The 23,561-nt window shown below is 43.5% G+C and overlaps 1 protein-coding gene across 2 annotated transcripts; it reads right to left on the bottom strand.

Annotated features, from left to right (window-relative positions):
* Nucleotides 1-1,811: 1,811 nt before the first annotated feature.
* FAM161A (family with sequence similarity 161 member A) lies at nt 1,812-20,726 on the bottom strand. Of its 2 annotated transcripts, XM_019549208.1 has the most exons (7): nt 20,575-20,726; nt 15,810-16,057; nt 12,846-14,033; nt 12,281-12,448; nt 8,492-8,591; nt 7,136-7,290; nt 1,812-5,790 (listed from the first exon to the last, which is right to left on the bottom strand). In XM_019549208.1, exons 1-7 carry the CDS (start codon nt 20,698-20,700, stop codon nt 5,451-5,453), a joined length of 2,325 nt encoding a protein of 774 aa, XP_019404753.1. In that variant the 5' UTR covers nt 20,701-20,726; the 3' UTR covers nt 1,812-5,450. The 2 variants fall into 2 exon arrangements, with proteins under 2 accessions (XP_019404753.1, XP_019404754.1); XM_019549209.1 differs by lacking the exon at nt 12,281-12,448.
* Between the last annotated feature and the right edge of the window lie 2,835 nt (nt 20,727-23,561).

The raw sequence follows: 23,561 nt of genomic DNA, 5'->3' as shown, positions 1-23,561 counted from the left end.
CCGAAATGGGGGTATCTCTATGCGCCCCGCCTTAAGGGCTATGCGTGCCTCCAACCTCCCTTTCAGCACTCCCCAAGCCTTGCAGCTGTTCCGTGGGATGTTGTACAGTCCCTCGCCCCTCTGGTGCCCTCTCTCTCTCTCTTGGGCACCCTGGGCTCCTCCCCTGCCTGGCACCCCCTTGGGCTGGGCTCCTATCCTCCAGCCTGCTCCCTGCACCCTGGGCCTGTCTCGCCGGCATCCGGCTATTGCTGGCACCCCCTGGGTCCGGCTCACTACTGCCGCCCTAGGGCCTGGCTCGCTACCGCCGCCCTAGGGCCTGGTGCCCTTGCCGGCGTTCCTCACCTGCTCGCTCTTCCTCTGCCCCGCTCTGGGGCCTTGCCGTCTCTGGGGCCGACACCGTGCGCCTCGCGCTCTCTTCCTCTGCCCCGCTCTGGGGCCTTGCCCTCTCTGGGGCCGACACCGCACACCTTGCGCTCTCTTCCTCTGCCCCGCTCTGGGGCCTTGCTCTCTCTGGCTCAAACAATAGTGCCCCTCTGGCACTGGGCCACCGTTGCCGCCACTGGGCAAACGCCACCCGTATGGGGTGGGGTCTCTGGCCCCTCTTGCCGCGCCTCGCCAGCGCAAACCGTGCCCCCCTGGCACAAACAATAGTGCCCCTCTGGCACTGTGCCCCTACTGGGCGGCAGGAACCCCCAAGCTGCTGGGGAGCCCCCCTCACTCCCCTACAGCCTCACCCAGTCCTCTGGTTAAACCGTAACAAACTCAAGCCCGATGGCTGCAACCCAAACAATAGAGCCTCCTGCTCATAATAAACTCCAAGCCCATCTGGGGCTTGTAACCCTACCTCACTTTAGAGTAGCGGGGTTCCCCACATCATCACAGCGCGTCAGCCCAACATGGCAGCAACCACTAACTCCAGCCACTCCTGCGGCAGCCAGGGGAAAACTGCTAGGCAGGTTCCGGCCTAAGCTGTTTATAAAGGCCCGGCCCTGCCCCCTTCTGGCCACCTGACCCGCCTGGTCGCCCTGGTAACCGGCACCTGAGCTGCCCGGGTGATTGGCAGCTCTGTCAATCACCCTCACAGTCACGGGGCCCTTACGTGACTCCGTGACATCTATGGAAAGCTTATGCTTTTCTGAAGGAGTTAGTAGTACCACGCAGCCCCATCTTTTGCCTTAGGAATTTTGTTAAAGGATAGACAGAAAGACAGCAGGAGGGTAAAGACCAGCCTTACAATGGAAATGGAATTTGCATTGTGATACGGGTGTGTGCAGGGTGCCTAATCACCAACAGAATTCTTTGATTTCCCAAATCTTCACAAACATTTTAAGTGATCTTTTTCTCAGAAATTTTCTGTTGCTGAAAACACATCACTTAAGGTTACCATACATTTCAATGATAGATGAAATGATATCCATTGGTAGTGGATAAATGGAAATGCAGTGCTTCGGTTACAAATAATAGACATATAGAAGCATTTTTACATAAGGATATGGAATTAGAAGGGATGTCTTGGGTCACTGAGTCCAGTTCCCTGCTATTACAGACAACTTTACAATACTCTATTCATAGGCTGATCAAGCACAGCCTTAAAGTGAAGGCAAGAAACCAAACTGTTTCCACTGGCAGGATGTTCCATAACCATACTGATCTAATGGTCAGAAATCTTCCAGCCTGCATTTATTTATGGGTAATTTAGATCCATTTGTTTTTGTGCCAGCATTGTCTTGTAGATTAAGCAGCTCTTCTCTCTCAGGGAGAGACTCTCCCTGAGAGTCTTTACTCTCCTGACATATTCATAGAGAGCAATCCTATGATCCTGTGATCTCTAAATCTCATATCATTCTTTCTTTCAAATTTTGCCATAATGCCTTGCATATTATTGAGACTGGACCAACAGCCTGGTTGTCTAGATAACTATCCCTCCATCCTTTCTTAAATATAATACCACTAGGCTGTTTTCCAGTTATTAGAGATGATTGCCAGCTTACTAGAATTATTAAAAATATTTCTTACTGGCACTGATATTTCATTTGTCAGTTCTTTCAGAATTATGGGATAGAGAATTTTTGGTCCCTTTGATTTGAATGCATTTGTTACCACCTTGGATGTGGTAATTTCTGTTCCCACTAGTCATCCTGCCCTTTACCCTCCATGGTCATTATCATTGTCCCAGTTTGAAAACCGAGACAAAGTGTTTAGTTTTTGGGCCATACCAAGACTTCTACCCCTCGTCCAATTTCTACCCCTGCCACTGCATGGCAGCTCCCTGTCTCGTTCTTAATTCCATGGCAGAACCAGCTTTTACTCTTTTTAATTAGACCTTGCAAAAGAAATTAATCTTGCCTTTGGCCATTTTTACTTTTTCCCTACCCTTCCGTGATGTAACGTTTGTTGATCAGGCTCTTTTCCATTACTTTTAAGCTCTCTGCTTACTCAAAATATCCTTTTCTTGGGTGGGTACCCAATTAGGTAGATAGCCCTATCTTACATGTTGTGTCGTTGCCTGCATTGCAAGTTACAGGCAACTTTCCTACCTTTGGCAAAAAGAAATTCCAAATTGCTTCCATGCTCAAGTTCCTGGGCTCTATAGTCCTGTTGTGCCTATTAATTTGGTTCCCAAAGCTTTTCAAAATTTACCCTTCTGAAGTCAAGAACCTTGCTTATAGTACCATTTCTGTTCATCCTTCCATTTAAAATAAACTGAATTAACTCATGATCACTCAATCCAGATGTCTTGTAATATAATCACTGCTTTTCAAAGCCAAGTCTGAAATAGTAACACCTCTTATTGGTACAATGACTGCTTGTTGAAGAAATCTTTTGGCTCTCACATCCATGAATATCATTGTGCTACAATTCTTAGTGGTATTCATTTTTCAGTCCACCTGCGAAGTTAGTTTCTCACAATGGCACAATTCCCACTACTGTTATTCTTTCTAATAAGATTAAAGAAACCCTTGCCTATATCCAAAGCTGACCTATAGCAGACCCTTTGCACCATCTCACTAACCACCATTTCCCAAAAGGATTTTGACCCAAATTGATTTCATCCATGTCATCCCTTACATTTTTTTAATCTCTCACATCACTTGTGTGTGATGCTTATCTAGCACCTTTGTGTTTACTTCTGTCATGAGCAACAGCTGCCTTTCACTACCCATGTTCCAATCACTACTGCTATCCACCATTTCTCTTTCCTCTGTAATATCTGGTTTCATGTCCTGCCCTCTAATTCTAGTTCCTCTATTCTGTTGGACAGGCTTCTTGCATTGGCAGTCAGATATTCCTTTTATTTCTCACTTGCCTTGTCCAGTATTTTTGCTGAATACATCTGAGCCTAGCCACTGTATCTTCCACCTGACTACTACCAATGTCAGTACTGTATAAGTACTTTTCCTTCATATATGCATACAATTCCATATTGTACTGTTATTGAAATAGAAGTGAATGCAGTGTAAGTGCTATTTTGTATAAGTTACTTTCCAAGTGGCCCAATACAGTAAAAATTCATCAGCAGTCCATACTAAGGAGTCGTTTACACACAAATTCCAAATTCACTGCACATATATATTACCACTGCCACCTAACCTCACTGCTGACTTCATCATTAGCCAGGGGAGGATTGAAAACTAAAGAAAACTTGCTTCCAACTATGGAAGTATGTAATAACTTAATTTTTAAATCCTAAATAAACCAGGTTTGAGTTTTGTGTCGGGGAGTTGCCTGACTATTGTGTTATTATTAACACATACTTGTTTCTTTGTATGACATGGAAACAAACCTCTTTCTGGGGTATCTTTATTGAAGAAAGAAAACACTTAATCAGAATTCACACAGTGAAGAAGTTAACTTTTCAAATTGGAGCACATTGTGTCACAACTGCAGAGTTGATGTAAACATATGACAAACATTTTACTTGAATTCCAAATTTCAGCAAAAGTCTCCTGATACAGATCCAACCACTTGAAACATGAGTTGGTCAATAGCATTGTATAACATGTTGGAAGAAAGGGAAATAAAATCATAGTACTTGATTGCAAAGGCATCAAAAACTATTGTAAATTCAGTGTGCTAACAAATACTTTGTTGGCTGGTTACTACAAACTTTTGCATTTATGTACTGCGTGGACATTTTGCTCAATCCTTTGTTGAGCAGGCAGAACATGTGATTTGATGTTCTTCAGTAACTGTGTATTACTACATAGATAATTTTCCTTTTTCTACCCTTAATGTTGGCTATAATGATGATGACAAGGCAGTAGAGTAGGAAAGGGAACCAGAAAGCATTCTCTGAAATAAAGGTGGGGTGGGGTGGGGCAGGGATACAGAAACATAATCTTCAGTAGCAGTCAATGAAGAAAGTGGGAGGGGAACGTAGCAAGTATGCAAAGAGAAGCTATACTAAAAAACTTTCCATCAAAAATGAAAACAGCTACAGAAGTGAATTTTTGCACTAATATCAATTTTCTAATGTTCAGTGTCTCTTAATTGTCTAAATAAAGACTACAGTGTTCTTAATGTAATGTAATAATTTACATTGTAATTAATTATTTTATGTAATCTTGCAACAGTTCTTCAAAAAGATACAAATGATAATACAGAGAACACATCATTTTGAAAATATGATTAGACACTAACACAATCTACAGCATAAAAAAAATGAAGTTCTGCTTCAGAATGTTATATCATAACTTTGTTCCCTGAACCCACCCTTCCTTTAGCATTAGAAATACCTGCAGGAGTGTAAGTGGAGGAACCTGACATGTTCTAATTGTATTTTAATCCCTATTTTAGAAGCAAGTGGGGCACTATACATAAATATTCCTTGCAATATAATTTAGCTATTGGAAACAGTTACAAGGAAGTCCAGTTGCACAGAAGATTGTTGCTGGCAGTTGGCTTTCCACAAGACCTTCCAATAATAAGGGAGTCACATACATGGAATTCCACTGGTTAAAATTGAGACTATTCCAAAAATATGGAAGTAAGAAGCAATGTTGCTTTAAAATCTTGGCTTAGGGATGAAAAAAAAATTATCTGATGCATATGCTCCTCCTTATTTTGCCAGTATCAAGGCAGAGCTAGAAATGTGAAGACCCAAAGCAGTAATCAACAGGAACACAAGAAATTCAATAGTATTAAAGCATGGATAGTGTTTCTTATGAACCAAGGTGCACTCGTACTCTTCAAGTCTAGAACAAATCACAGTAAAACAACTGTATCCACTGAATGGAAATTAGTTAGTTCTTTCTCACTAGAACAAAATCCTTATTCTTCAGCACCCTAGAGTATTAAAATTTCAAATTCACGCAAGTCCCCAACATACACAATTCAAAATGTCTGTTACAGAGTTAGGTTTTTCTTTGGCATATCTTCCACTGTCAGCAATGAAATGTTTTGAACGCTAGGCCTGAAGTAATAGGAGGCAGTCAGACCTCCTTCTCTTTTCAATCAGCTCCATTGTCACTAGGTTTTCCTTCTGAACCACATTCTTCATACTTTTCATCCTCATATTCAAGAGCATCATGATCAGACCAAGTACTTGCCACTTCTACCGCCTCCTCTTGCTCCTCCTCCTCTGATTGGTGGGATTGATGGCTTGCATCCTCTTCCTCTTCCCCATCACAGAACTGATGAGATTGACAGATTGCTTTCTCTTCCTCTTCTTCACAGGATTGGTCAGATTGATGTCTTGCTGCTGCCTCTTCCTCACAGGATTGGTCAGACTGTGGGCTTGCTTCCTCCTCCTTACAGGATTCTCTTTCTTGTATTTTATCCTCATTAAGACTATAAAGAAAAAGAGTCACATGTACTGATCTTTTGTGGGAGAATTTTTTTAAAATTGGTGTTTAAAAGAATAAAATTCTAATGTACTCTGGCCGAAATGCTGGTAGCCAAGGCCAACCGGAGTTGTCTCTACAGGGCTAGGAGGACTTGCGTTTAAAGTGAAGGAAGCTATTTCCTTTATAATGATTACATTAGCCTCCTGTGTTGTGTGCGCTTACTCTGCGAGAAGTAAAGTTCCATAAATCTCCAGAGCGGTACCCCTCCATTGCTCCCCTTGTCTGGCCAGTGGTAATGCAGAACACCCTCTGTAACCTGTGCACTGTGTAAACTCTCCAGTGCACTTTTCCAAATCCTGGCAAAAGCTGTTCAGTGTGGCATGGAATTCTTTTTAACTCCAAATATTCAAATGAACACTTCTCAAAGGGTTCCCCCACCCCAAATAATAAGATTTTATAAGAACAAAACTCCAAAACTCATTAGCAATCTGCTAGGATTTCTGATTAAAATAGGAGTGTCCAGCATCAAACCCATGGAAATGGCTTATCGGCCTGGAAGACCCACCTCCAGATCTTGCCTGCAGGGCTGGAAATTCAGCAGTGGCATGAGGGATAGCTGTGTTAACCCTGCAGCTGCTAAAGCCACCATCTTGGTAGGGCCAATGCCTGGGAGATTAACATTGCTCTTACTTGCCCCATCACTGAATTCCCAGTTTGGGATCCCTGTTGGAGACAATTCTGTGATGGTGGCATGAAAGTGATGGATACTGGCCCCACCAACACAGCAGCATTGTCAGTCACAAGGGTTAATACAGCTGTCACTTGACATCCCCTTGCTGCCCCCCCAAACTTCCAGGTCAAGATCCTGCTGGGGACAGCTCAGCAGTGGGGCATGCGGCAGCAGCAGTTGGAACGCTCATGACTGCCACAGTCATTGTGTCAATGAGGCCAACAAGTTAATGCTGTTGCCCTCTTGCCCTACTGATGGAGGTGTGTTATCTAGCTTGTAAGAAGCCCTGTGGAGCTAGAGCCAGGCCACAGAGCCAAGAATTTGACATCCTTGGATTAAAAGATCAGAAATCAAAATGTTGTGTTTTTTTCATGCAAGTTACATATCCAGTAGTCAAATAAATATGAGGACCCTGAATAATGAACATACTCTATAAGCACCTCATTTTAACTGGCTTTCATGAATTAAAGATTTTATACAAATGCTAAAAGAAGAACTAAATGCAGCCAAATAGTCCCCTGAAACGTACAAACACTTTTGTCTTCTAGAAATATTTAAAAGCAGAACTTGTTATTGCTGACCGTAATAATATACACAAAACAATATGCCAGTTAATTACCTTTCTCTGTCTTCTGTATATCTTTTAAAGTCTTCATCACTGGAATGGTACAGAAGCTTAGGAGTCTGACCCTTCTTTGAAATAAAGTCTTCGCTCAACCTGAGTTCTTTCAGTATATCAGAGTAATGCTTTTCTGCTGCTATTCTGGCATTTTTCTATAAACATAAAAAAGCAGTAAAACATTTTCATTATTAAGTGTAAGATTATAATGCTTTACTTATGCGGAATCTTACTCTATCAGTAACTCTATCAAATTCAAAGTGGTTTATTCCCCAAAGAGCAATATTAATCCATTTTTTTTGTAGTGCTTTGGAAACATACACAGACCTGCTACTGAAAACTAGCTTCTCCTATGGAAAAGATGCAAAAGTTGAGTAGGATGAAACTGTCACCATTAACCCTTCAAGCATGGATAGTCCAGAGAACTCACCTAGACAGTTGAGGTAATATGTAGCGGCTCCCTCTATGCAGATTTTTGACCCAGTAAAATGTGTGTTGTGCATGGGCCCACAGACTCAACATGACTACATCTGTTTCTGTCTCCATTTAAGCACAAAACTAGGCATCATAGCAGTCTGGAATAGCGCAGTCTTCCAACAAGGACTCTCCTGCCTAAACTTCTGCAGTAAAAACTATTTCTGCTTCATTTGGAGTTATTTACACCATCGCAAGAGCCAGGGATGAAGAGTTTGTTTGGACCTTACTAACAAAGATATACATAGAGAAAGCTCTGTAACATTATATTGTCATGGGTCAGCAGTGTGAACAGCACCATTATATTGCCAAAAACAAGGTGTTCAGAAGAACTTACACACCCTTGGACAAGGAACAGAGCAAAATCATTAGCCATTTGCAAATGGGTTAATTTGGATTAAATCCAAATGGATTTATTTCCATTTGCACAGTAGAGGTTTGAGTACCAGTAGCTCAAATCCTTGTATGCTTTAGGACAGAGGTGTCCAACCTTTTTGAATGTGGGGCCATATCGTGAACTTTTTATTACCCAGTGGGCCAGCGAGCCATATTCAAAGACCTCACAAGAAGTGGCATCACATCACACCTCCCCCCCTCCCCCCAAATGAAAGTACAGTGTTTACTTTCATTTCCCATCGCAGCATCTTGGGCCTCAGAAAACAGCTTGGAGGGCCGCATGTTGGATAAGCCTGCTTTAGGATGAAAAACATTCTGTTGTGGTAGATTTTGAATAGTGCTATGGATAGGTGAGAAGAGAAATGATGTGCTTCCTTCCAAAACTGTTTTCAAGCATCTTCTAAAAATATTTAAGATTGATACTGTCCCTAACAGGCAATATTTGCAGACAAGTTTAATTAAGGAGGGAGAGTGAGCGAAGGTAACCTGAGTCACTCTTTCCAAAAGCAGTGGCCTCTGGTTTACTCTTTCTTCCATTTCTTCCATCTCCTGCAGATACTCTTGCATTCTTTGCTTCTCATGCGTCCTAATATTAGCAAAGAATAACATTAAGTTACATTGATTTATTTAGTTATTATTTTATTTAAAAATGAGTACCAAGTAGCACTACAAAGTAGCATCATGAAGACCAGTCTGTCTAGAAATGCAACTTTTAAAAGCATGGGTGTCAAAGATTTGGCCCACAGGCTGGATCCAGTCCCCTGGGTCTCAAGTGGCCTTGGTCTCAAGTGGTGACATGTATCCACAAGCCACATATGCAGAGTGCACCAGATGAGGGCAGATGCCACATGCAGTAGAAGTCCCATAGCAGGCACCATGTATGGTACGGTCCTGACCTGCCAGAGAAGCTGCTGCACCTTGCATGTGGGGACAGGGATCTGTGGGCTCCTGGCATGCTGGATTCAGCACTTGTTCTGGCTAGCCTGGGACTTCACTGCCTGCTCCAGCCAGTTCAGAACCTACACACAATCTGCTTCTCAGGCTGAGCAGAGCATGCTCCAAGTGCTGGATCAAGGGGTGGGGGTGGGAAGGAAGGGGAAGGAAAAAGAGTCTGTTCCAATCTGGGCTGAGGGGCTGTTCCCATGCCATTTATCCAGCTTGTGGACAGAACCTACCCCACAGTCTTGTGGAGCCAGATGAGTTTGTCACCCCTGTCCTAAGGTAGCTAAAAGCTACAGTGTTTATGTCAAACTGGACATTGTGATGGTCTGTGTATTTTTTTTAAGTAACATGCTCTATCTTGACAGTAATTCTATTTAATTATTTTTCTAAGCCAAATTAAAATGAGAACCATTTAGAAGGGCTGGTGAAGCTCTATTATGCTACGAAAGAACAGTACTGTACTTCAATATAAGTATGTTAATTATGAAACAAACTGATTCCTTTTTAGTCTTAACAATTTGTCCTTTAAAAAAAAGTGTTGATGCCCTCCTTATTTCATTTTATTCACTGGAGTTGAAGAACAGGTGTTACTTTTGATTTTCTGATGAAATTCAAGCTAGAAAAAGGCCCGTCACAGACAGATACTGCTGACACTACAACTGCATAGCCACAAATCAGCACCATCAAACCTCCCCAGGTAGCAATTGCAAAGGGCTTATTCTTGACAGAGCTTAGTCATGGTGGCCAGCAGGCAGTCTTACATGAAGGTCAAAACACGTACTCTGTTAATTCTGCGGTTTCCCTCATTCCTCATCAGTGGAGTTATACTGCTGGTGGTTTATAAATTATCAAAGTTTGCTATTATGGATTCTGGTGGCAGGCTCTGCAGCATTTCAGTAGATTTACTCTTTAAAACCAGAACCTAGGAGAAGCCATGTTCAGAGAAAGGAGGTGCCCTCTTTTTTTTTTAAAAAAAAAAAAGTGAGATGCTTTAATACTTTGGCTCCTGAGTTGTTAGATAGCCTCACTGTTGCTCCCTTGAACTTCATGGCCCAAGAAACTGTCCAGCATCACTATGCTCTAATTTATTTCTCTCCCTGACAGACAAGTCTTTAGACACCTTAATTCTGGATACTGTTTCTCAATATCAATACATTAAATTAATTTGGAAACAACTCTTGGTAGCTACATTATATTTCATGATGTGGTTGTCATATTAAGCTTCTCTCATGATTAGTCACTAGTATAACATTCGCTTCATGTCCTTTGCATTGCCCACCTTTTTTATTATTATCTCTTAGACTTGTAATTCTTATTCATGCTGTTCCTCTACAAAGGTATTTCACATGTTATTTTTAAAGTATTTGACCTGTTGTATAACTAAAGAACTGTTAGTGCCCCATCTCCTCTATGTCATATGACTACTTAAGATGGAAGGCACTACAGAAGTGCAAGGATCTCAAAACACCTTATAAACATTAACTCATTCACCTGCCTTGGAAAAACAAAAAGTTAGTTGTGTTGAAATAAGAAATCACAACCTATATTAGCCACAGACCCAAGATCTTGCCGTTCTCCTGTATCCTAATCGTATAAAGTGAGTAAAGTGCCTTTTATAAGAACTTTACCCCACCTGTATTCTTCACACACAATTTTTAAAAAATGAGACTTTAGCTTTATTACATAAAGGAACCTATTTGTTTTCTTTTTCTCTTCTTTTAAAATTTAATTTTACTTCATATTTTGTCCAGGTATCTTGAATTTTCTGGTTGCTTCTATTTTCATTTCCAAACCAAATCTAAGGAGAGCAGGAACTGAGTCAATGATAATGCGAGTGGTAGATGAGTCCACAGCTTAACAGAGGAGTGGGCAAAATACTGTCTGGCCTGTGGCAGGTCCCTGAGTCCTGCTTTACCCCTTGCTGATGCTGGGCCATTCTCACTGCCACCAGTCAGACCCTGCGCCAGGGCAGCCCTACAGCTCCTTCCTTCTGCCACTGCTGGTGCCACCAGCACCACCTCTGGGCCACCCCAGGCCCCGTGCCCAGCAGCAGTGGCAAATAGGAGCCACAGGGCAGCCCTGGCATGGGCTCCAGGTGCCAGCTGTGACAAGCCCAGGCAACGGTGAGGGGGAGGCAGCTGTGCCCACTGCCAGGTCCTGCTTTGTTCCCCACACACCCAGCAGGAGCTTCTGCCCAGCTGCCATCACTGTTACTCATCATTGCTGGGATGGGTGGGTCCAGACCATGTGCTCCAAGGACCCCAACCTCCTGCATGGAGGGGCAGGGCTGGGCATTCAGCCTGGAACTGGGCAGAAGCTGCTGCTGGGTGCTGGGAAAAAGCGAGACCTGGCAGCAGGCACAGTTGCTTCCTTCTCACTGCTGCTGGGCGGGCCTTTTTGCTGTGGCTGCCCAGAGCCTGTGCCAAGGCTTCCCTGCGGCTCCTCCCTGCTGGGCATGGGCACCCAGGGCAGCCTGGAGGCAGCACTGATTGTGACAGCAGCAGTGGCAAGGAGAGCCCCAGTGTGGGCTCTGGCTGGCTGCAGCAAGAAGGCCCTGGCAGCAGTAAAGGGGGAGGCAATCATGGCTGCTACCAGGTCCCACTTGGTGCACAGCAGCAGCTCCTGTCCAGCCGCCACCTCTGCACCTGGTCTGCTGCTGCTGAAGCCAGGCAGGAGCTCCAGCCCTGATCTGGGTTAGAAGGGTGGCCTAGAGGAAGCCCTGCATGAAGCTACTGCCTGCTGGCTCCCACACCAGCTACCCACCCACCAGCAACCCTATCCCACATAGGGAGGTTTGGTGAGCTGTTGCAGGGGGGAGGGAAGGGGGTGCTGACCCACCCTGCAACAGCTCCCCAGTACTCCCTATGTGGCCTGTGGGCCCAAATAGTTGCCCAACTCTGGCTTAACAGGAGGCTGATGGGGCTCAGGGATTACATTTAGCAGGGTGACAGCATCCAGACAAATTAAAGAGTGGAATTAAAGATGCCACTGTGCTTGTTACATAGGAATTTATATTTTTACTAGTGCACACCAAGTTCTATCTTCAGCTCATATGCAGGTTTAAATACAAGAAGCTGTCTTATTTATGGTATAGTAATTGAAAGGGGAGAAAAAACACATACATCTGAGATTATCATAATGGACACCAGTTTCTCAGTTTCTGATTAAATATGTAACTTATTTGTTCATACTCCTTTCTGTCCACATTTTTGTGCACTGCATTTGTCATTTGCATGAATCAGCACATTAACTGTATCATTCTGCTACTGCATTGTACATTAAACATTCAGCTTCTATCTAGAAGTTCAGGATTTGGGGAATATGACAGAATACCTGTAGGTTTTTAATCTGGATTTAAATATCTGAGCTAGGCTTTGATGTGGGTCATTGGCTTCAGCTCGAATTGTTACAAGTTTCTGCAGTTTTTTCACTCTTTGTTTCTGCTTTGCTTTGCTCTTTTTTTGCTCTTCTTCCAGCTTTCTCTTTTCCTCAAGTGAATTCCTGAGTGAAAAAATAAACTAAGGCTGAATTAGTTTTAATCTAGGGAGAATTTAAGGAGGGATCTGGCAAGGGTAAATCCAGGAAGAAGTGCAGGGAGGAAACAAGGGTGAAATGAGCCAAAGTTAATAATTATGCTTCACTTGAGGGGTGAAAGCATATACTGGAAAATAATGGAAGACTTGTTCTTTTATGCAAATGTGGGGAAAAGAAAAGCTAGTTCTGTAGCTAAAAGATATCACTAAAATGAAGAGAGTAGTTGTAGTTCTATATTTCTATTGTAGTTCTATATTTTTTACTACACTGGAAAAACTAATTGGTGGTCTAAACAACTAGTCTACTTTCTCAAGGATTTATGAAGTGTCTTGCACCATATGTAATATGTAATTGAATCTTTCACCTTATAGCTTGGACTCGTCTTTTTGTAGATTCTGTGATTCTTGGAGATTTAGATTCCTTGCATCCCAGGAGATGTGAATTTGCACTTGAACACCTCCTATGAGGTTTACATCTTGGAGAGGTATATGGCCAGCGTGTTTCTTTTAACTTTTCTTCATCTGTTTGAATATCCTTCAGAATCTTCCCTTTATTAGATGGAATGTGGGGAGTGTGAAGATTGAAAGGCTTACAGACTGTGATGTGTTTCACGTGTTTCTGCTGAAGGAGCTGCTTTTGGAATTTTTGGTGTAGCGTTTCAAAATTGGGAACCTTAGTTTTGATTCTTGGTTTATGCACCAGTTCTTTCTGTTCAGTGCGTTTCTGTTTCTTTTGCTTACTGTCAGCTTTATCAGCCAACCTGCTGTTGGGAAGGGATGAATTACGCAGCAGCTCTTCTGCTCTCATTCGAATTCTAATTTCTCTATAGAGCTCCTCCTCTTTTAACTTGTCATTAACATCTGGACTGTAAACTGATTTAGGAACAGGTTTTGCTTTGAAAAAATTTGTTTTCTTCTCAGGTAAAGAAAGGTCTTTTAATTGCATTTTTCTAATTTCTTTCCTTTGCTCCTCCCTCTCAATAAACTTAAATGGTCTTTGATAAGCCAAAAGAATATTTCTGCTTCTTTCTTTCACAGACTTCCTACGTTCTTCATTCTGTTGCATGATTTCTTGGTAGAGTGGAAGAAAGACTGAAGCTGGTACAGGGTTGGCCCGAAATTTCTTTTGACATTCTGCTTCCTCCTCTAGTTGTTTCTTCAATAAGTTATTTTCCATTTCAATCTGTGACTTTGATTTAACATTTTGCTGTTTTTTCATAGCTTCTCTAATAGTCATCTGAAAAGGCTTAGGCACAGTGATCTGGGGTGACCACTCTTTCTGTTTCTGTCTCCTTGTTTTGAAGCCCAGTGAATCTGATAAGCTATGTTTGGTTTGAGGGATATAATCTTCTACAGAGAACCCATCCCACATTTTTTCAATCTGCTCCTTAGCAAATCTCAGTGATCCAGTTTCACTACTATTTTCTTCTTCAAACTCTGATTCCTTGTCATATTCACCAGATGAACTTGAATTGAAAGTATTATTTATATCGGGCTCAGAAAAAGATCTGTGCAAATTCAGAGGGTGAAATGAGCTCTTTTCCCAAGTTGATCTTAAAGGAAAACAAATAGTTATGAACAAACAAATTTAATCTTCAGGAAGAAGTCCATAATAAATCATCAGGTCACTGTTCTCGGTCTCCATGTTCTCAAGGCATTTTAGCAAAGGTGATAGGCAGCATTATTCGCATTTGGTAAAGGGGGGAAGGAATTGTCTGTGCAGTGGCAGGCACTATTGGGCCTTCGCCCCATTGAGACACTTTATCGCTACTGCAGTGTAACTATTAAAATAAATGCCAGCTTTATGTTCAGCAATACTAACTAGATGCATCTCGTCAATTCAAATATTATTTCACTTTAAGAGAACTTACAGCTAGACTGGTTAAGATTACTAGCAATACCCCAGCCAGCCAACCAATGGAATGTTTTATTACAAAATTTAAGGTCTCTATCCAAAAAAATTGAAAAAGGTTGAATCCACTTTAAATCAATATTTTTTCTTGCAAGTGACAAAAGACATGGTTCTAGAAACAGGTTAGGGAAAAGTGTTTTAGCTTAGCATTCGCAGTCCCTACTAAAATTTTTAACAAAGGAACATGAATCTTTTATTGCTGTCTATAGGTCCATATACATTTAATTCTCAAATATACAGTAAAATTAGGATACTTTATGGGTTGAGGTTCCTTAACACTCTACAAAAAGGAATATTTAGGAACTAGCTAAGGGTCTGCAGAGCTGCATTAAACAGCCACACAAAACCTCTGAGGAACTTCCACTGTTGGCTGCAGCTATTTTGTTTAAAGCTGGGGTTCCTAGCCCCCAGGCTGCAGCCTGGTATTGGGCCACAAAGGGTTGGCTGCCAGACCAGAAGTCTGGAAGTGACTGGCATACTAGCTGCCCACAGTTGGCTGCTTGCCTGCAGTATGCCAGTCACTGCTGGTCTATGGTCACTTCCGGTCTATGGTTTGCCAGTCGGCAGCATAAAAAGGTTGGGAACCCTGGTTTAAAGGGCACCACTTCTCTAACTAGCTGCATAAGACTGCTGAGGAGATCTTATTGATCAGAAAAGCAGTATCCTTTAAAGCAAAAGCTTTAGCAATTAGCTGAGCAGCGTATCTTTAATTCAGCAACCCACTGCAAACTAAGCAGGTAGCTGACCACCTGGATGCTCTGGGTTCTGCCCCACAAAAGGATCTGCCCCACTCCCACGCTCACCTTGGGGGCCTTCATCTACTCCCCCATATCTCTTCTCCTCCACAGACTTATCTCCAGGGCACTGTTCTCCATGCTGCCCAGCTGCATTCCTGGCCATCTGCATGCTGCATGCATGCCCGTGGCATTTGGGGCCGAAAAAAGCCAATAGGCGATGATGTTAATTTTCCTTTTATCGCTGCCGATCTGACATGGCACAGCTATATTGGTGCACATCTAATAAGAATCTCATAGGAAACTCACTATATGGACTTTGGGCAAACTAGTTCATCTTTAATGTCTCATCTATAAGACAGGAATGACACCTGGCCCACACAAGGCTTACTTAAAACCTGAAAAATGTTTTGAAACCTGAATGGTGTTCTCCTACTTTTGTATTGTAGCCTCAAGAGTCACTGGTGTCTCAGTTTACAGAGATAGTAACAATGATAACAGTATTCAGCACCTTTGAAAATTAGGTCATTAGCTTCTCTGTGTGTTGGTATTCACACACAAAGACTGGGGATAGTAATAATACCCCATTTCAAAAGCACTGTATTTATTACTAATGTTTGCAAAGTGTTTTGAGAACCACAGACAAAAGGTACTGCAGAACTGGAGATAATTATTAAATTTACCTGTGACAGATGCTGGGAACAGCATCTGTATTGTCCAGTGGGTGTACTCCTTTCACATGTAACTTATGCTGATACATGATTTCCAGTTTTGCCATAGTCTCCAAGTGGGCCTTCTTCAGTTCCTCCAGCTTCAAATAATACTCCTGATTGGAACGACACATTTTGGGAAAATCTATCCAGTCCTCACAATCCGTGTTCAGTGAGGAGTTTTGCTCTTTCTCAGGATCTGGGTACAAGTCAAAGCCATCCTAGGAAAATACCGTATATGTTTTCCTTCTAACAATTACAATAAAGAATTAGTGACCTGCCAGTAATTGTTAAAATAATGTGTGCTGTATTACTTAGCAGGCCTGTTATCCATTTCCTGAAATAATGAACACTTTTGCACCAACATAACCTCCCATTGCTACACTTGCAGAATTATATGCCAAGTGGTATCAAGCAGTATCCTGAGACAGATGCGACTGACATTCAGTAATTTTACAGAGCCTCTCCATCTTTCCTCTTCCTTCAAAAATATAACCATAACCTACAGCAATCTGTTAAACAGAATGTCTTGTTAAAGTTTGTCTGTACAAAACAAAACAAAAACAATAAACAACAGCATTCTTCTAAGTTGGAGAAGTGACTAAACTAGTGGTGCTCAAACTCTCTACCCCAGTGGGCCAGTTCATGGTGCGAGGTCAGTCCATGGGCTGGATCCCACGTGGTTGGCAAGCAGGGTCACTCCATAGGTGTGAACTGGTGTGCCACCGCAACCCTGCACACCAGGTGCAGCCATGGAGTGACCGCATGTCGGTACAATGTGGTGCATGAGGCCATGTCATCCAGAGTGCAGTGCTTCCCATGGGTCTGGAAATTTGGCAGCAAGGGAGTAGTGGCAGTGTTAACTGTTGTGGCTATGGGGGCAATAAACACTGCTACCACTACCTCCACTGCCGAATTTCCAGACCCGTGAGGAACCCTACAGACCAAATGACATGGTTATGTAGGCTGAAGGTTGAGTACCACCAGACTAAACAATTTTGGGAAACAAAGTTCATTCTGTTTCTCTGGCAAGCTCAGAAAAGACTCATGTATTTCCGACAGATTTGGGTAAAGGCCTAACATAAAAGAAACATATATAGAGTAGTCACCATTAAAATTCTTACAATAGCTTTTGATAGGTTATTCCTGTTTTATTTTCTGAACTAAATAATCAAAAGAAAATACATACAGGTTTTAATATGAGAAGTCCTATGATCACACTGTTGCTGTACTTGCAACATTTCTGCAAGTTATATAGCTATATTTTTTTCTGTTTATGTGAAGAATTTTTCCTTTACATCAAAGAAGTTTGTGCAATATTACAACTTGTGCAATTTTTATATGACTATTTTCATAAACACAAACTTATTTGATGGAAGTATACATGGAAAGACCTAGAAAAATAATTTTAAAAATTACTTCCTATTGCCCAAGCATTGGAAATAAGCTGGTATCTTGTGTGGAAAAGTAGAAATCCCCATGGCTGATAATGCCACGATAAATGCTGTGTGCATGTACGCAGTTGCAGCATGCACGCAGCCAGTCTGGCAGCTTGGAGAGCAGCATCTAGCTGGTAAATCTGTTGGTGGGAAGGGGCAGAGGGAGGGGTAAATCAAGGCCCCCTACAGTGAAGGAGGAGGGAAGCTGGGGCTGGGGCAGTTGCTGCCCAGCTGGGGCAGGGCATGGGATTGAGCCACGAGCAGCTGGTCTGAAGAGCATGGAGCCCACCACTGCATGCACCCCCAGGGGAGCCATGGGTTGGGGTGTGTGCGCAGTGGTGGGATCCACGCCCCCAATTTGTGCGTGGAGCGAGGGCAGGCTGCTGCTGGGGGCTGGAGCCAGGGGCAGTGTTGGCCTCTTCCTGGTGGAGGGGTTGGGCCAGGGCTGCGTTCTAGGTGGGCATTAATAATCGGCCATCAGTATCAGCCCAAAAATCACACCTACTCTTTAAGGTTTTATTATTATGAAAACAGGTTATTCTAGATTTTTTTACAGAGCTGTCCTTAAATAATTTTAACATAATGTATTTTAAGGTGGTATAACTAGTTTGTTTGGGGATTTTTTAATCTATGATATTAAGATAAAAAATTGCTTTGTAGAGAACTTCAGAGTTCTATCATAACTGCTGTGTATTTTTAATACACTCCTAAATTCTAACAGAAAATTCTTGTTTATACTTTCAGTTAAGTTTTCACTCCATTATTCTCCAAGTCAAGCTTCATACAGTAGAGAGGGCATGGCACAACATGAATCTAGTTATAGGATCACAAAGACATGAAACAGTAACAGATCTCAATTAGAGTGCACCCATGAAGGACCAAATTTAACTAATTAATATATCTTGGTATACACCCCTTGAATTTCTTTTGACCTTGTATATATAAATAAATCCATATAGGAAGATCCTGTTCTTTTCTCTTGAATTGAGCATCAACTAAATCCACTCTTCAGACACTTGTGCGTAGAAAGCTCATTAAGAGATTTGTGAGGGCACAAGTGATGCAGTATTACCATCTGTTTTCTAAATTAAGAAGACAGCATGCCGTGTGTGTATAGGTACTACTACATTATTTGTCACTTAGATTTTACAAATGCTCTTTTCAAAGTCTGTAGTTATTCTAAATATAAAAGTTATTCACCAACTCATAGCAATGCCCATAACTTAGCCAAAATTAACTAAATTCATGCTAACCTGTACTTTCGTAGGTGAATTTGGAGCCACACCTTGATTCAGTCTCTTGGGAGTTTCTGGGATAGGGTTCCTCTGAATGGGACTACTAATGATGCATTTTGCCTAGGGAATTTAGACACCATGAACAAGATCTCCTTACCACTTGCTGCAGCTACAAAAACATTGAGGGCACTTGTTTTAAGCACACTAACAAACTGTGTGGACACCACCAACTGTATAAATACCTTTCTTGATCAGCACATTGTGTTATGAGGATTTCATAAAACAAAATGAAAATGATAAAATTATATTTTATATATTACCCCCTCCCCCCCATGAATGCTCTTCAGAAAAATAGGTGTTAGGCTTGAAGATCATTTAGCTGAGCTTGCATCGTATTCCGTATCTCCGCAGCAACAATTTGTCCTACTTCCCAGAAATTTCTCAGTTTTTTCCAAGTCTTCTTGGCTTTTCACCATGACACATTTCACACTTCCCTTTCTCTCATACTCATGATCTCCCTGATTATCAGGAAAGTTATCTAGCTTTGCTGCTGCTTGATGACAGTTGTAACATTCATCTCCGACCTCTCTCTCCTCTATTTCTCTACTCCTCTCTCTCCCTCCCTTCCTGCCTTTCATTTTTAAATATTCATATCACTTTCTCTGTTTTATACACTGCTCTGTGTACATCTTTTCACAGGATCTGATTAAATGAGCTTGGGCTCAGGAAAAGTTATGCTACATATACATATATATATATATATATGTGTGTGTATATGGGTATATACTTATCTGCACATATATGTGTGCGCGCATGCACGTGTTACCTAGAGAGGTGGTGGAATCTCCATCCATGGAGGTTTCTAAGGCCTGGCTTGACAAAGCTCTGGCTGGAATGATCTAGCTGGGGCTGGTCCTATTTGAACAGGGGTTGGACTAGCTGACCTCCTGAGGTCCTTTCCAACCCTTATTTTCTGTGATTCTATGTTCAGCTTAAGGAAAAGGCACTTGAGAGAGAACATCATAGCAGTTTACAAATTCTTGAAAAGCTGCCATAAAGAAGAGGGAAAACACTTTTTATCTATAGCTGCAGAGAGAAGGACATGGACATGGACCAGTGGCTTGAAGTTGCAGGAAACATGGTTTAGATTGGATATCAGGAAAAATTTCTTCATCAGTTGAACAGTGAGGCAGTAGAATAGATGGCCTAGGGAAGCCATCACTGGAGGGGTTCAAAAAGATGCTGGGCAGCCCTGGTTGGAGATGATGTAGGCACAGCCTATGTACTATGGGTATTTCCCATGCTTCTGGGGTTTGCTGCTTGCAGCAAGGGGATGGGAAGGAATTACGGCCTTCCCACCCCATTTCTGCTACATGACAGGGCTTTATTTTTTAAGTTTTCCTTAAAAGCATTGGGTGTCAGCTGCAGCCATAGGTGGGGATTGCAACTGAGATCTGCCAGTGTTCCCACTGAGACTTAAACCCAGACATTCCTAGCTAGTGGGTGTTGCCCATCTGCGCAGGGTCAAACCAATCGCTGTATTTGGGACCAGGAAGAAATTGTATTCTGTGTGCAGACTGGTGTGGGCTGGGGTTCCTCTGAAGTGGGGCAAGGCCCTTTACCTGGCATCTCTTGAGTTATGGTGAGAGCCTTTAACAGAAGCAGGGCATTAGCTACTGTGAGGGCTAAGATTATGGATAACATAGGCCAGCTTGGCCCAGGATGATCCTGTCTCAGGGCAGGGGGTGGGACTAGGTGACCTCTGGAGGTGCTTCCTGGCCTGACTTCTCTATAGGGGTGTGTATGTGTGTGTACATGCCTGCACACACACACATACATATACAGACGTGTACACAAACACAAGATACGTACACACGTGTATATGTGTGTACATACATACATACACGTGTACACGGGCATATGTGCGCCCACGTGTACTGTAGTAGCAATGACTTGGCCTGTGAGGTGCAAGTCTATGCTGCCCCCGGGTTGGCAGGCCCGGTCCCTACCCCCGCCCCGGCACGTGGCCGGTTAAAGCGCCCCCCCGCGGGCGCAGGGCGGTACCTGCTGCTCGGCGGCGGCCGGGCCTTGCTGCCGCTCGTAGAGCGCGGCCGGCGCGCGGGTGCGCGGGTTGACGGGCGTGCGCAGGCAAGAGGCGACCAGCAGCGCGGCCCTGTGCGCCGCGTCCATGGCGCTGCGGTTGCCGGGGACGCTACGGCGGCGCCGCCGCGACAAACTTCCCCGGGGCCGGGGGGGCCGTGAGAGCTCCCTCCTGCCCTCCGGGGCGGGCGGGCCGCTCTCGGCGTCACGCCACTCTCCCCATTGAGCAGAGCTTGGGCGCTGGCGGCAGTGGGCGGGGCTCTGGGCAGGTTACCCCGCGTGTGGGGGCTTTTCTCCATCTGGAAAGAACGGGAACTGCGGCGGGGTAGATCTTAAAGTGTAAGATTGGTTTCGTTTGCGATTGTTTCGTTCCTCAGCCATTGCTTCAATCAGGCTTTGACTCCGGGGGGGGGGTCTGCAAAACAAATTGGGATGCCCATCACGCGGCCCTAGTGCAATCGGAGACCTCCGCCCCCAAATTATGGTTTTCAAATCTTACAGGGGGGCTCTTGTCTCATGGGGGGTGGAGGGCTGAGAGTCCCCATAATCTCCCCAGCTTCCCCTTCAGTGACTTCCAGGGCACCTGAGGGGAAAACCGAGAGTAATGGCCACAAACTAACTTCCGACTCAACATTAGGAAACACTTCTTCACAGTCAGGGTGTCCAGACTGGAATAAGCTCCCTGCAGAGGTGGCGCCATCGCCTACCCTGGAAATCTTCAGGAGGAGACTGGAGGGGCACCTTGCTGGGGTCGCCTGACCACAGTTGTCTTTTGTGCTCGTTGCAGGGGGCTGGACCCAGTGATCTTTGGAGGTCCCTTACAATCTACGACTTGAGCCCTGACTTCAATCTTCAGCTTACTCAGGTAAAGATTGAAGCTGAAAGAAATACAACAGCTTGCAGAAAAGGTGCTTCCAGAAGGGAGGGGAGAGCAGTCTTCCTATGCTTTTGAAGGGCTGCCTAAAGCGGGAGGACTTGAAGCTGCAGCCAAATGAGTTTAGATGGGCTATCTGGAAAGATTTCTCCAGTGTTCAGGCAGAGAGGCAAGGGGATAGACTGCCCAGGGGAACTGTGGGCTCTTGGTCCTTGGAGGTGTTCAACACCGTGGTTGGGGATGATGTAGGCATAGCTATGCCTATTTTCTACCATGGGTATTTCCAGTTTTTAGGGTTTTTTCTGTCTCACCCCCCTCCTTTCTGCTCAATGCTGGATTTAGGCTTAAGCTACTTAAACTACAGCTTAGGGCCTCACAATACGAGGGGCCTCTAAATAAAAAAAAACTGGACATTTTTGTTCTAATATCACAAAAATATACATTTATATATGGTTCCACAGTTATTCATGTTGATTCATACATTTGTGCAGAAATAATGATAATTTATCTTAAAAGTTCATGAAAATCCATTTTTGTGGATTATTTTGATTCTTTGGGGCATCTTAAACTGGGTATAGCCTAGAGCCTCAGCATGTCATAACCCAGCACTGTTTTCTGCTACGTGTGTCAGGTTGTCTTTAAGTCTCCCTCAGAGGCACTGAGTATTGGCAGCAGCCAAGATTGGGGACTTTGACTGGGATGTGCCAATGCACCTGCTGGGACCAAAGACAGAGGGTCCTGACTAAAGGGTCTTATTCTGCTCAGGATCAGACCGATTGCCACACTTGGGTCAGGAAGGAATTTTATCCTAGCGAAACTGGTATGGATTGTAGTGGGGTTTTGCCTTCCTCTCTCTGTAGCAGGGTTGTGACTCTCTGTCCAGGATCTCCTGAGCACAGATGGATGACATTTCACAGAAGCAGGACGTCACCTGATGCAGTTCCTGTTGTGTCAGGGTTGATGGTAATGTTGCATAGCACTTAGACTGTGGATTGTATAGGACGGATAGGGATGATCCTGCCTCAGGCAGGGGGTTGGACTAGAGCAGCGTTTCTCAACCAGGTCATGTGTGTTGCAAGAATATACAAAAAGGCCATGAACAAACTTTAAAAACTTTCTTCAGCAAAGAAAACTGGGAAACCATGGCTTTTCCCTTGTAGGCTGGCAGAGTTCAAACCTGCATAGGGTTGCTTGGGGGCCCTTATGCCCCAAACACTCCCTGCTCCACACACTGGGGGGCAAGGGCTGGGGCCAGAGTGAGGGGCAGTAGGTCAGGACTGGCCCTGGATGTTTACAAATGAGTCCCAATACAAAAAAGGTTGAGAACCACTGGACTAGATGACCCATCCTTACTTTTCTATGATTCTATGACTCTATGATTAGAATGTGCATTAATCTAAGTCATGTAGAAAAAACACAACCAACTAGGCAAAGAAAAATAAAAAAAATATTGTTTCATTAGTCATTGGACATCTCTCTTTCATTTTCATAAAACAAAATCAAGCCTTTTTGAGCACCTTAACAGGGTATCTTGTACTTCACTGGAAGTTATTTCCAAACCTGAAATGTTCACCTGAGTTGAAGTTTTTCAGCTGGATTTGAGTCTGCAGGGCACTGACAAGACAGCAGAATGGCAGAAGGATAGCTTAGTAAGAGAAACATCAAGACAGTTAAAAAGGAGAGAGGGTTGTTAACATCTCTGGTAGGAGTTCCCAACATTTTTAAGCTGTGGACTGGCAGTGATCACGGTCCACAGTATACCAGTCACTTGCAGACTTCGGGTTTGGCAGGGAAACCTACTGGGCTGCAGCCCAGGGGTTGGGAACTCGATCTGTACAAATGAAGACTTTAGAAGAAATCAGGTAGATGATAAGGAACTATCAATCAGTTCCCTCCTTTGCTGCTGCCAGAGTTGAAATGCTGCTGCCATTGCTAGGCAGTTGGTTTAAACTTTGGATGGACCAGAAATCAAAGCAGGTGCAACTGTACTACTTCAGGTCCCCTGAATCTGCCCCTGGCTCAGTTGATTTGTACTTTAGGTTCTTTAGGACATACTACATTTTTAGCAGCTGAGGTC

Source organism: Crocodylus porosus, unplaced genomic scaffold, assembly GCF_001723895.1.
Source record: "Crocodylus porosus isolate Cpor-Errol unplaced genomic scaffold, CroPor_comp1, whole genome shotgun sequence".
Classification (NCBI taxonomy): Eukaryota; Metazoa; Chordata; order Crocodylia; family Crocodylidae; genus Crocodylus; species Crocodylus porosus.
The sequence above is the reverse complement of the archived record's forward strand: the minus strand, read 5'-3'. Positions and strand labels throughout refer to the sequence as shown.